We start from the raw sequence: 12,972 nt of genomic DNA, 5'->3' as shown, positions 1-12,972 counted from the left end.
GGCGCTCGGTCCCGCGACTCTTCCTCCAAAACGTCCCGTCTGCTCCACCTTCTCCGTGGAGGAGGGAACCACCCCGTCGTCTTGTGAAAGAAAACCGCTCAGCTGCTGCGACCTGCTGCGGTCCCTCAGGCAGGCCTGCGGCTCTACTCGCGCCTGTTTCTGCCCGGTTTGGCGCGGCACGCGGCCCCCTTAGCCCGGCGGCCATGTGACCACGCACACAGGCGCACACGCCGCCCGCTCTCGATGTGCGGCGCCGAAGCCCTTCCATGGTTCTCGGCTCTGGGGCTGCTGCTGCTGCGCCTGGCCGTCGTTCCCGCCCCTGCTGAGCCGGTGGCGTCAGGTGAGTCCCGGCAGAAGGGAAGGCGCGTCGCTCTTTGCGCTTCCTCGCCTGTTTCTGCCATTCTGTTCGCGCTCTTTCAAGGCTTCGTCTGCAATCTCGGCGAAGGTTGCGAGGTCAGCTGGCAGAATAATAACCATGGCGAGGAAAGTGTAGCTTTCTGTTTCTTCTTCTTCAGAATCCTGTCCTGTGGGCTCTTTGTGCTCCGATGTTCTGGACTGAGCTATGTGCTGTTGCCTGGGGGTAGTTTGATTCTGGCCTCGGTTCTGGAAGCTGCTTAAATGCCGCTGTTCCAATTTGGAGCGGATAAACAAGAGTGCTTCTGAGCACATGCGGAGTATCTTCGTCACCGCACGGATTACAAGTGCTGTGCAAGCCTTCAAAGCACAGGAGAGTCCTGACGGGACAGAGAGCTCTGAGAGGAATATCTTCTCTTCGGCTCCCTGTCCCCTTCTATTCCTCAAGGTTTCCTACATTCATGGAAGTCAACTCTTAGAGGTGGAGATCCCTTCTGCCCCACAGTAAAATATTTGAGGGAGCCCCCCCCCCCAGTTGATGGGCATTGCCATTCAAATGGTATGTGTGCACTGCATCTTGTAGTTGATTATGTGGGGTGGGGCTTACCTGTCTCTCCCACCCCCCAATATTTTATTCAAGTTGGCACCCTTGCCCAGATTGCTTGATATACAAAAACAAGTACTGCCTGTTCTTTTAAAGTTAACAGGTTATTTTTATGCATGCCTACTTAGAAGTAAGTCACACTGAATTAACTAGATCTTAAGTGTCAGGGGTCCCTTTACCTTCACCCTTTTAAGTGTAAGTCTGGGTTTGCAACTGGAATAGGTTTACGTCCCAAGTATGCATGCCAAAGGCACAAATGCAGTAAAGTTTCTGTAGTTATTTGGAGTTGTAAAAACTATTGTTTTTAGTGTGTGTGTGTGTGTGTGTGTGTGTGTGTGTGTTTTGAATCCTCTCTCCTTACTGAATACTCTTTGGCACTCCCGCTGTCCTCTCTTGAAACCTCTCTTAAAATCTGTAAGAAATGCATCTAGCACCTTAATAAAAAATGCTGGGAAATATGGTTTCTGCGTTACTACACAGCACAGTGTGTCTCAGTGAGATGGAAATTATACATCTTCTTTGCTGCTTTGGCTGCTAAGAGTCTAAATATTCATATTGCAGTACAATGCATGCCTATTTTGTCAAAAGTCAGATTTTGAGGAAGCAGGGTCCATGGTCTGGTCAGGTTTCTGTTTTACACAGAAAAGTAGGAGAGTGAGAGTGAGCGCTTTTCCATCCCTGAGCAAGAGATAGCATTACTTTTGCAGCAAGAAATCATATGTAGAGGTGGTGATGTCCTTTTAAGTTGAGTACAAATAGTAGCAACTGGTGTGTTGAGGCAGCTCATATGAATGAATTTACTTTATTATGGTCACAAACCAGCATAAGCGGCAGCTCATATAATCCACACTTTTTTTGTTCAGTAGATGCGAAGGATACTGAGGACACAAATGCCATCTATACCAAAGGAGGGAAAAGTCTGATCTCCACTAAAGGAGCAGGTTACCTGGCCTTTGTTAAATGGACGCGGGTGGTGCTTTGGTCTAAACCACTGAGCTTCTTGGGCTTGCTGATCGGAAGGTTGGTGGTTGAATCTGTGCGACGGAGTGAGCTCCCATTGCTCTGTCCCAGTTTGAAAGCATGCCAGTGCAAGTAGATAAATAGGTACCACTGCGGCCGGAAGGTAAATGGCGTTTCCATGCATTCTGGTTTCCATCATGGTGTCCCATTGCTCCAGAAGTGGTTTAGTCATGCTGGCCATATGACACAGAAAGCTGTCTGTGGATAAACACCGGCTCCCTTGGCCTGAAAGCGAGATGAACGCTGCAACCCCATAGTTGCCTTTGACTGGACTTAACTGTCTAGGGGTCCTTCACCTTTTACCTTACGTTTGCGAAGAGAGACCCTCATTGGGTATGAAGTGTGGGTGCTATGCTTCTTTCCTGAGCAAAGTGATAGCAAGAATTGCAATCAGAATCCTGAATTGCCATCAGCCAGAATCCTTGGCAGCTGCCTCTGCAGACAGGGAAAACCGGCCAACGTTTAAAACTTGTTGGCCTGTCTATCCAGATGATCAGCTTTTCAAAATGCATATTGACAAATGGTGGCATCCTTATTGTCCACACATGTTAACTTGTTTGTTTTTCCCAACAGCATTGCGTTGTACTTTGCCCAGCCCTAGGAATGTTCATTTTGTCTCCAGAAACCTGAAGAATGTCTTACACTGGTTGCCGCCAGAAGGGATTCCTGAGGACAAATTAATTTATAGTGTGAAGTATTTAGTGTACGTTTTGCTGTTGATTTTTCTGTACTACCAATACTAGTTTGTGGGTTTGTTTTTTTAATGGTGCTTTAAATGTGCAACATGCTTCATCGTGCTTTCTTTTGCAGCAGTAACCTCAAGGTTGAAGTTGAAGCTGGCGTAGCTTCATTCAGTAGACCGGCTCCTTTAAAATATAAACAGATCTTGGATTCTGGCAAGACAGTGATCAACAGGAGTCCCTAGCATCTCTGTCTGTCTCCCCCACATGCCCTCTCCTTGCTAGCACCTAAAAGGGAAAAATCACGAGTGGTTCTTGATATTACATGAATTATTGAACGTAAGCATAGCAGTAAGAGGCATTGGATACATTGCACATTTTCAGTATGATAATCCAAAATTAATCACTGGACATTGTAGGGAAACACCCAAGCAACTTTGGCCTGATATGTATGAGCAACTGAATCATAGATTCATAGAGTTGGAAGGGACCACAAGGGTCATCCAGTCCAACCCCCTGCAATGCAGGGATCTTTCACCCAACATGGTGCTCAAACACACAACCCTGAGATTAAGAGCATCATGCTCTACTAGCTGAGCTGCCTTACTTTGATTGTTAAACATTTTAACTTGCATTGATTAAATTATATGTATTTTGTTTTAATTCTTGCAAGCCACTGCAACGGCACTGCTTGAAAGTGCCTTATAAATTGAATGAATAGTTCATACTGTCATAATCACTTCAGCACATAGTTAAACTACAGAATTCACTCCCACAAGAAGTAGTGATGGCCACGAACTCAGGTGGATGTTTTTAAAGATTAGACAAATTGCTGTAGGATAAGGCTACCAATTGTTAGTATCCATGGTCATAGAATGAGTACTGACATTTTCTCTTTCTATTGACTATTTAAAATTCAGATATGGCACAGCTAGATGGATTAAGGATGCAGAATGCAGAAATATCAGTCAGACCTGGTGTGACCTCTCACGTGGAACAAGTGACCATAAGGAGCTATATCATGCCAGAGTAAAAGCTTTTCTGAATGGAAGTTGTTCCAGCTGGACAGAATCTCCTCGGTTTAATCCATTAACAGACAGTAAGGAGACGCCTAAGGAATGCTATGTTTTCATAATAGTATTGAAAGTTTCCAGAGGGCAGATTACCAGTCAGAACTCATGTTGTGCAACAGACTCCACTAAAATGCTTGCGATAAAATTTGATGTGATGGTTGCTTAAGCAGGCACTAGTTTAAACATGGCTTGAAAACTGCATTTATTATTCTTTCTATATAGCAAAGTGATTAGGGCTTTGATCACAGAGATCCTGCGTCAACACTGGATTTGAATCACAGCTTTGTCTTTTTCATGAAAAGCCTGCTTGCCCAACTTCTTTGAGGTTCACACTGGACTTAGCATTAATTGCATAAAAGCAGGGGCAAACTAGGCTTTATTTAATCCAGCTCAAAGACCCAATTTGGCACCCTCCTCACACGCATTTGCGTACAGAGAGAGAGAGAGAGAGACTGGGAGCCTCCGTGGTGCCCCTCTGGAGACTTCACCTGGGGCAAAAAAATAGTCCCTGCCCCCCCCCCAGCTATGGCACTGCATGAAAGCAACTAGCACACACATCTTTGTTATGTGAGTGGTGTAAAGTCTGGCTGGTGGGAGTTTAACTCTTTCTCTTCCATTACACTCCCAACAAAAATCACTTCCCCAAAGCTGTTATTTGCATTTCAGGGGAGCTGTCTTGCTCATGCTTTTTAGCTTACATTGAAGTTGGACTGATTGGCTGCTTTTAATACTATTGGGTGGAATGTGTTTCTAAACCAAGATTTGTATTGTATTTTTTTTAGGCTGTATTTTGGAGTTTTCATGTTTGTAAACTAGCTTAAGGCTTTTGCCTTTAAAGGCAGCCTAAAAGTATTTTGTTTTTATTTATTTATTTTAAAAAGTTCAAGGGAGTTGATAAGAGTTTGTAATTCACCACATCTCACCCTGCTATTATGAAAAGTGTGAAAGCCTGTTGGGCTGTTGATTCTGGGTGCCATGAAAGGGCAATAAATTAAACAATTTATCGTAAGGTTGAAGGGGAGAGAGGTGCTTATGGACTTTTGTGCCTCGGTTGCTAAAATAACTTCACCAGCTTTTGAGTGTTACAAATCAAGGCTTGGGCAGGGATGGTGGAGCAGGGAGGGGCCCCATTCGCTGCTCTGCAACCACACATCAAAACAAAAGACTGATGAGGGAATATGATCACAGTTGGCTATAGTTGTTTTCTTGTCACTATGCACACTCTAATATATACTTGCTTTTCTTTTCCAGCTAAAATTGATCCACCCGCATTTGCCTTGTCTTCTGCTGAAAAATCTATTTCAGTCATTGTGGCTGCACCTAAGACATGGAGCAGAAACTCCAGAAATGAGCCTAATTATCTGCATGAAATATATCCCATCCTACAATACAACGTATCTGTATTCAACACTAAAAAAAAGACACAGGTAAAACTTGATTAGAAAGGGGTATTAAGCAATTTAAATCGGTTCTGGATTAATTGGAGATGGTCATGTTATTAGGATGTTGAGAAGGGGCAGTTGTCTGCTTTGCAGATATGTTTGTGGATGGATGATGAAGACGAAGGATAGTTCTTGGGAGCACAGCATAATTGGGAGTGTGAGCAATGAGGGTGAAAATAACATGGTGCTTAGTCATGTAAATGACTTTCCCCTGATAACGACAACAGAAAACGCGCAAGACACTTGTGGGAGGTTGCAAATCTGGAGCAGAAGATTATATGTGGGGAAGGGATATTTAATGCTTTCCCTGTGGGCCAGTGTCTTGCCCTCTGCCTTTAAAACCTTCCCCTCACCCAAACTGCTTTTTGTCCCAGCAAGAGGAAGAGCCAGGAACTAGCTGTGGCAAAGAAAGAAATGCCAACCTGGGAACCCAGGGCTTGGTGCCATGTCCAAGCAGATGCCTGCGATCTCATCTCAATTACCTGACCTATGTGATGACTGTGGTGGCTGGGAAGAAAGTGAAGATGTGGGGTGAAAGAAAGCCAGCAGTAGAGACCGAAATCAAAAGCTAAGAAAGGAGAGAGATCCTGTTCTTTAGCTGTCATCTCTATACTGATGGCACTGTGTTTTTTAGCTAGCTCACTTAATCTCAAAATATAGGCCTACTTTCTCCTTATATATAGGATTAAGGCAGGGGTTGACAACCTAAGGCCCACGGGCCACAAGCAGCCCATGGGGGTTGTTGAACCAGCCCATGGACTCCCACCGCCTGTTTGGGGACCCCTGCCACCCGCTCAGTTGGCTCCCATGCGCCGTGCTAAACTGGCACGGAGCAGAGCAGGGACCTCCTTCCGCAACGCTGGCTGGCTTCCCAGCCCCTGCAGCCAATGGGAAGTTGTGCATGCCTCCTCTGCGCTGGAAGGAGCTCCCAAAATAGTGTATGTGCATGTGTGCATGTGTGTGCACTCCGGCCCACCACGGCGTCTGCGGGACCGTGAACTGGCCCAAGCCACAAAAACGTTGCTGACCCCTGGATTAAGGTATAACAATCTGAACGGAGACGCACGTTTTTCTCCACTCTCTGGTGGTTGGTTCATAGATGAAACCATAGGTAGAATGTTCCTGTGTTTCTGTGATTCTCCAATATATTGTTGTATAGTTAAGTTCTGATGTGTGACAATGCCTTCTTTCCCCTAGTGGATGTTCTGTATTAAAAGCAACAGACTTGATGTGTTCCATTTAGAGTCGAATACAGTGTACTGTGTCACAGTGCAGGTATATATTACTCCACTTCTGTTCAGTGGACTCTCCAAAGATTGCATTGCTACTTTGAAAGGTAAGCAAAGAACTATAAAACACATCTCCAATACAGGATGCAAATTTGTTGCTTTAATATCAAATAATTCTAAAAATAGATAAAAGCAATTGAGAAATCCTTTTTTGTACAAGTCATGACAAGATCCTCTTGGCTTTACAAAGGTATACAACCTTGTTTCTTAGTGAAGCTTCTTTCTAAATAACAGTCAGCTGAGGACAAACCATATCTCCAGGCAACCCTAATTGCTGGATCTGTGTCTTAACTATAGGCTAAGAGCTATTACCTTCTCCCTTGAAGTTCTAATAGATCATTAAAGAGCCCATGGATCTATAGAGACACCCAGCCACTCAAATGAGGCAAAGCGTCATCCAAACCTGTCCAACTGGCGAACCACAGTGAACGGTCACCTAGATTAGTGCAAAACAAGTGCTGGAACTGCAGGAATGGGCCTGATGTGGGGGAAGGGGAGGGATCATTGCTCAGAAGCATAGATCATGCCCAGGTAGCAACTGCTGCCACCCCCATTGCAAGAATTTTCAAAGGAACAATACTGTATCATTCTCATTGAGCATTCTTTTACAAGAAAGCTATAGGACTACCACAGGCCATCAAACCACTTCAAATAGTGGCAGTGTGTGTGGGATTCCTTTTTAAGAAAAACATCCATAGCCATTTCTATAATGTAAGACACAAAAAAGTCATGGAATATCCCTCTCCCCCACATGCACAGCGGATGAATGAGCCTGCAAAAGTATGAAGGGGAGGATATTTGACCAGTTTTTTCCCCAAAACCCCAGACAGCCACTACTAGTAACCCTTGACAATACTGAGCTGGATGAGCCACTTGTCTGATTTGGTATAAGGCAGCTTCCTTTGTTCATATATGTTCCACGTTTATAGAGCTTTCCTTGGTTTATAAAAGTACTCTTTTCAATGTCAGAAGACCTGGAAGCACCTCTGCCATCTGTCTCTTTATTATATGATGATGAGGGGGAAACCTGCAGGCAATATCCTCATCCAGCCCCGCCCCACCCCCCAAAAAACTGCTAAGGCAGAGATCTTGCAGTGTTCTGTCCAATTACTGCAAAGGTTACATAATGGCTTGCTTTGAATTGTGTCACCCTGACTAGCTTGTCCTTTAGGTTTTGCTTTTCCCACCCTGATTTACAATGACTCTCCAATGCTCTGTCACCATCACCGCAACATTTCTGGCTATTGGTCTGCTTAGGGGAAGCATCTTTGAGCCGTGTTCATTTCCCCATCCATTCCCTCCCAACCTGTAAATTACCCACAATAGCCTAGTGCTCCATCCTCCAAAAAATTACTGGTCTCCACTTTCCACTCTTCAGTGAAGGAAAATCAAAAGTTATATATTGCCTGCTCCACCCGTTTCAGGTTAGAGTTGCAGAAATAGGCCCTCTTTTTACTGCTTGCCATTTTCAGCACTGCCGTATTAAGTAGCTGCCTTTGGTTCCATTCGAATCTGAAGAGCATAATTTTGAATCTTTTATTAGAAACCAGCAAGTCAGCCCTTTTTAGTCCCTGTTAGCAATCTGTGTATCCCTAATAATTGGGGGAAATTAGGCAAAGAAGAATCTGCTGGCAAGGACCTCAATAACTTGCTAGGGAAGAACAGCCTAAATATAGAGTTTAAAAGAACCTAGCCCAGCTGCTCTACGAGTAAAAAGTTACAGAGTACATGTATTTTACCACATACATACGACTTTTGAAAGGGATAATATTTCCCAAATGCTGTATTATAAGTGAAGAAATTGGAAGAAAGAATGGTGTCAAAGTGCTTTTATTGAAGCTACAGGCAACATTTCTTCCTTTCTGTCTGGCTTTCATAATTTTCACTGTTGTTCAAAAATCTTACAACAATTTATAATACTAAAATTGTTGAAATCTCAACCACTTGTGAAATACTGTTGAGTTGTGGCATGTATTTTTTAATGTTTTGTATTAATAATTGATATCATTTTTATTGTTGTCTTCTTTTTTAATGGAGCCTATTTAGACTTCCATATCCAATTACCAGTAATAAATGCTGATGATATTTGGAAAAATGAACAGCATCTAATGCACATATTTCTCCACAGATTCGGCTTTCAAGGAGGCTGCGACAATCTTACTCGGATATATTTTGCCTGTCCTTCTAACAGTCCTTATTATTTTGGTGTCATGCTGTTGTGTATATAGGTACATTCATATCACAAAGCAAAAGTACCCTACAAACTTGGTAAGGGTTCTTTATTATCCCTGCAGTATGTAATGTATCATATGGTTAAGGCCCAGTCCAAACGCTTAAAAACTCCCCGTGTGAAAATATTTATTAATTAATATTAATCAGCCAAAGGCCTGGTTGAAGAGGAACATTTTCGCCTGGGGCTCAGTTACTTGGGGTCGAGAAACTGGGGCAAAGAGTTGGAACCCACCTCCCCCCATCATCTTGCCCCCAGTCCATATTGGGGGCGGGGGCTGCAACTGCTTTTTCCAAAAGCCCAAGACGTTCCCCATGTTATTGCTACGTCATATTAAGTATGGACCCATATTAATTAGTCTGGGTTCTTTTCCAAGACATAGAAGAAAAGGCAAATGCTGGCGACGCCCGATTGGTTGTGGCTCTCAGACATAGGGCTGCTGAGAGCCTTTTTAAGTGGAGGTGTCAGAGCCTAAACTAGTACTTTGTATAAGCAAGGTAAGTGCTACGCTACTGAGCTGTGGCCCTTCCCCCATGACACTCTTGATGTCAGGGTCGTGCGTTTGAGCCCCACATTGGGCAAAAGATTCCTGCACCGTAGGGGGTAGGACTAGATGACCCTTGGTGTACCTTCCAACTCTACAATTTTATTATATTGTTATTCACCCACCCACCCAATGTGTGTGTGTGCTGCATTTTCTTATTTCACCTAATAGGCTAATGTTTAGTAGTCTTCCACAAACTTGCTGATAAGCATCAAACAGAAAATTATTCTGAAGAATCTTTGCCTTAAGCAAGGACTAAAGTATTCTCGGGCAATAAGCACTGAGAAGCCAGCAGCAAGGCTATATTTGCACATAAAGATGCATTAAAAAAGAAATCAATGACCACAAATTATGAATGGATGAATTAATTGCTGAGAAAAATAAGAAATTAAGAAATGTAGAAGCACTGAACTGGATCTACATTGTCCCCAGCTATTCCAGCCCTTGTAATTTGCAACACATTTATCCAGCAATCTACCTGTACCTGGCTTTAGTGTCTGCCATTTAAAATGCACTACAATCTTCTTTACTTAAACATTTTTCCAACTTGCAGCCAAGCATAGGAACCAGTCCGTTCAATTAAAAATCTACAAATGTAATTCACTGCTTTTTGTCTACAAAAGAGGATAAAAGTAATGGGCCCTGACAATTGTTTTCCTTTTAATTGTTTTCCTTGTTGAACATAATTGGAAGACTACTGCCACTATTTATACATTATATTAGAAGCATGGTCCTGTGGGGAAGGGCTGCAACTTGGTGGCAGAGTATGTGCAAAGGGTCCCAAATTTGATCCCTGTTATCTCCAGGTAGCGATGGGAAAGGATACCGTCCGAAAACCTGGAGAGCAACTACTTGTCAGTACAGTATAAACAATACTGAGCTGATGGCACCAGTGGTCTGTCTCAGCAAAAGGCGGCTTCCTAACATTCCTAGCTATTGTTTGTGCAGCAAAATAATAATAATATAGATCAGTTCTTTTTTTGGGGGGGACACAGGGGTACACATACCCCTAAACATTCTGTGACCCTAAGTTTGGCCTCATTGAGGGGCAGTATTTCAATATGAGTAGGAAAATGAGAGTACATTTTTTTTTAGAAAGAAAGCACTGATATAGTCTTGAATTGTTCCAGAAATTGGTTGAAAGGAAAGGAAAGGCAGTATATGCAATACTCCCCAATCTGCAGAATAGTTGTGGTGTGAAAGCATATAAATTTTATACATAGACCTAATCCAGCTAACATTCAGGACTAAATTCAAGTAAAAGCAGTGAGACTTTGAGAGCAATCCAATGCACACACCCTTATGCCATGCTGAAGGGAGGACATCATACTAGCTGGAGGCGCACTTCCACACAGCTCTCCTGGCAGAGCCATTCACCACAGTTCTCCCCTTGCCACCCGCCAAACAGTTGCCAGCATCAGGCCCAGAAATAGAGTGTTCCAAGTGCAGAGAGGCAGTGGGGCTGAACTAGGCCAGAATTCATTGATTCTGAGCTTGTCTGGATGGGAAGCATTGAGACGAGTTCAACTTGGAATGCTAATGTATAGACAAATGTAGAAGACTGCCCATGGGATAATCAGATCTCTACAACCCGCATGCACATTAACACAGTGGTGTGTGTACAACCTTAGTAAGTAATTAACTTTAGCTGGGTTGGGGCTTTAACTTAAAAGTAGAGACTGCAATTAACGGATCTCTCAGTTTTCTTTTTTAAATTACAGCTTCCTTTTTTTCCCCTCCCCAGGTTTTGAAGTATAGTGACAAATGTGAGAGAGGCAATTTGCTTCCTTCTGAAAAAACTGTGATTAACTTCATTACTATTAATATCACTGAAGAGCAGAAGACCTCTCTGGAGGACACTCGTTTACTAGGCAGTGCCCACAGCAGAGATGGATGTTGTGATGGAAACAGTGTTGAGGGAAAAGCTTCAGAAGTGCAACTAGCACAACAGGATTCTCAAGACGCTTGCCTAAATGAGGAAGTTATGTTTGAAAATGAGCAAGATGAGAACAAGCTACCCATGATGAAGCTTGTATCTCAAAGGGCAAAGGGTATCTCAGGTGAGAAGCACGAGGATGAAGTTGTGGTCTATGAATTTGACTTGAGGGCTGAAGATACAACTCTGGTTCAAGAGAAGCTGAGCTTAAAAGCTGGTATTTGCGCACTAGAGGGACTGCTTCACAAACTGCAAAAAGTACCTCCAGATTCAATAACTGATGGAACAGAACAGGCCTACTGTCCCCAGTTTGGTGTGGGAGCTCCAGGTATCTGTTCAAGAGAGCAACCAAGAGAGACCCTTTTGAATAAGATGGGCTCTGGACATAATGGCCTCCAAGCTCCTTCACAAAATTTGGTTCCCAATAAACCAGGCCAAACTTTTTGTCCTCAATGCAGTGTGGTGGCAGATACTTGTTTGGCACATAATCAAAAAGAGACCTTCTTCGATGAGAAAATAGCTGCACTTGAAAAACCACAAACTTTTGCAAACGTAGTGACGAGAAGTACAACATCAAAGCATCAGACATGGGCCACCCAGGACCAGGAGGCAGCAAAGAAAGCAAAAGTGGAAAATGAGCAGAGCATAATAATAGATTGGGACCCCCATACTGGAATACTTAATATACCCTTGTCTAATTTAATAAGTGATGAAATAATTGAGAATGCAAAGCATGAAGATTCTCTGGAGGAGGGACTTCTGTCCAGAGTTTATGAGAGACAGTGCTCTGCTGAGCTGTTAGAGAGAGATGAAGAAAGGTATCTCCTGCACCTTAAAGAACAATGGGGACTGCATATACAAATGCAAACCTAACTTTCTTTCCCGTCATGATTTAATTTACTACTAAGTAGAATTATTTTAATAGTTAAGATTAATTGCTTACAGTATGAACCTGGTGACCATCAAACCATCAATGACTATCAAAGGCCATTGGTTTTAATTACTGGTGAACTCCAACAAAGTAATCTGCTTTTATTCATTCAGTAGTCTTGCACCAATGCATGTATTTGTTGAGAATTGCATTGATTCAAACCAATATCTATATATTTTTTTAAAAAACCAACACCAGTTAAACATATATGATAAGGGCATAGAGTACATGCTTGTCAATTTCAGTACTAACTTTAGATGGAAGACACTTGCTAGACTTTGAAAAGAAATTTTCAGAAAACCATTCAGCTTTGAGATGATCTGTTTGCCTCAGATATGATATTGTCCTAGGGTAGTGGGGTAGTAGCTAGAGTTGAACCAAGTGATAGTGTCAATTAGATGTAAATCAGCAAATAAAATTCCTGGGGGCAGGCATTGCTTGGCAGAGAGCAACTAACAGCCCCTGTGACTACCAGACATGATTGCTATATGCCATCTCCAGGATCAAAAGCAGCATACTTCTAAATACTAGTTTCAGTGAAACAAATGGAGAGGGTGGCTTGTCCTGTTTGCGGGCTTCCCATTGGCATCTGGTTGGCCCCACTGTCTCTGATCCTTTGGTCTGATCTAGCAGGATTCTTGTAGCTTGGCTCCCAGTCTCCTCTGCTTTTTGGCTACTGCATTCGTGCAACACCACACATTGTGACTAGTGTATGCTGGGAATAGCACATATAGGAAACAAAGGGGGAAACCCCATAGGCCCTGTTATGTCTCAGGTATGTGAAAATACACCTCCAGTCTTTGGAAACAGAAGTCTATTAAGCCTTTATAAGAAATGGGAGGTTAGCTGTGATCTGTTAATAGACAGAA

General features: G+C 43.1%; 1 protein-coding gene and 1 long non-coding RNA gene across 5 annotated transcripts in view; one reads left to right on the top strand and one right to left on the bottom strand.

Annotated features, from left to right (window-relative positions):
- LOC308583704 overlaps positions 1-12,972 on the bottom strand; it is a 137,755-nt gene that overhangs the window by 82,581 nt on the left and 42,202 nt on the right. The window lies entirely within an intron of this gene.
- On the top strand, positions 229-12,577 carry LOC308583684 (interleukin-20 receptor subunit alpha-like). 3 transcript variants are annotated; one of them, XM_081187885.1, is made up of 8 exons: positions 229-340; positions 1,825-1,899; positions 2,552-2,681; positions 3,579-3,757; positions 4,983-5,158; positions 6,371-6,509; positions 8,591-8,730; positions 10,981-12,577. In XM_081187885.1, the coding sequence occupies exons 1-8, from the start codon at positions 244-246 to the stop codon at positions 12,043-12,045; spliced, it is 2,001 nt and encodes a 666-aa protein (XP_081044011.1). In that variant the 5' UTR covers positions 229-243; the 3' UTR covers positions 12,046-12,577. The 3 variants fall into 3 exon arrangements, with proteins under 3 accessions (XP_081044011.1, XP_081044010.1, XP_081044012.1); XM_081187884.1 differs by having other exon boundaries at positions 1,822-1,899; XM_081187886.1 differs by lacking the exon at positions 1,825-1,899.

This window comes from Podarcis bocagei (genome assembly GCF_964188305.1).
Source record: "Podarcis bocagei genome assembly, chromosome: 3".
NCBI lineage: Eukaryota > Metazoa > Chordata > Lepidosauria > Squamata > Lacertidae > Podarcis > Podarcis bocagei.
The sequence above is the reverse complement of the archived record's forward strand: the minus strand, read 5'-3'. Positions and strand labels throughout refer to the sequence as shown.

What these genes read in the sequence shown, in the direction of transcription:
- LOC308583684 (XM_081187884.1), top strand. Translation starts at nt 244, where the DNA reads ATGTGCGGCGCCGAAGCCCTTCCATGGTTCTCGGCTCTGGGGCTGCTG. An exon ending in TGCTGAGCCGGTGGCGTCAG is followed by an intron (nt 341 to 1,821) that starts GTGAGTCCCGGC and finishes TTTTTTGTTCAG; the next exon opens with TAGATGCGAAGGATACTGAG. An exon ending in TTGCATTGCTACTTTGAAAG is followed by an intron (nt 6,510 to 8,590) that starts GTAAGCAAAGAA and finishes ATTTCTCCACAG; the next exon opens with ATTCGGCTTTCAAGGAGGCT.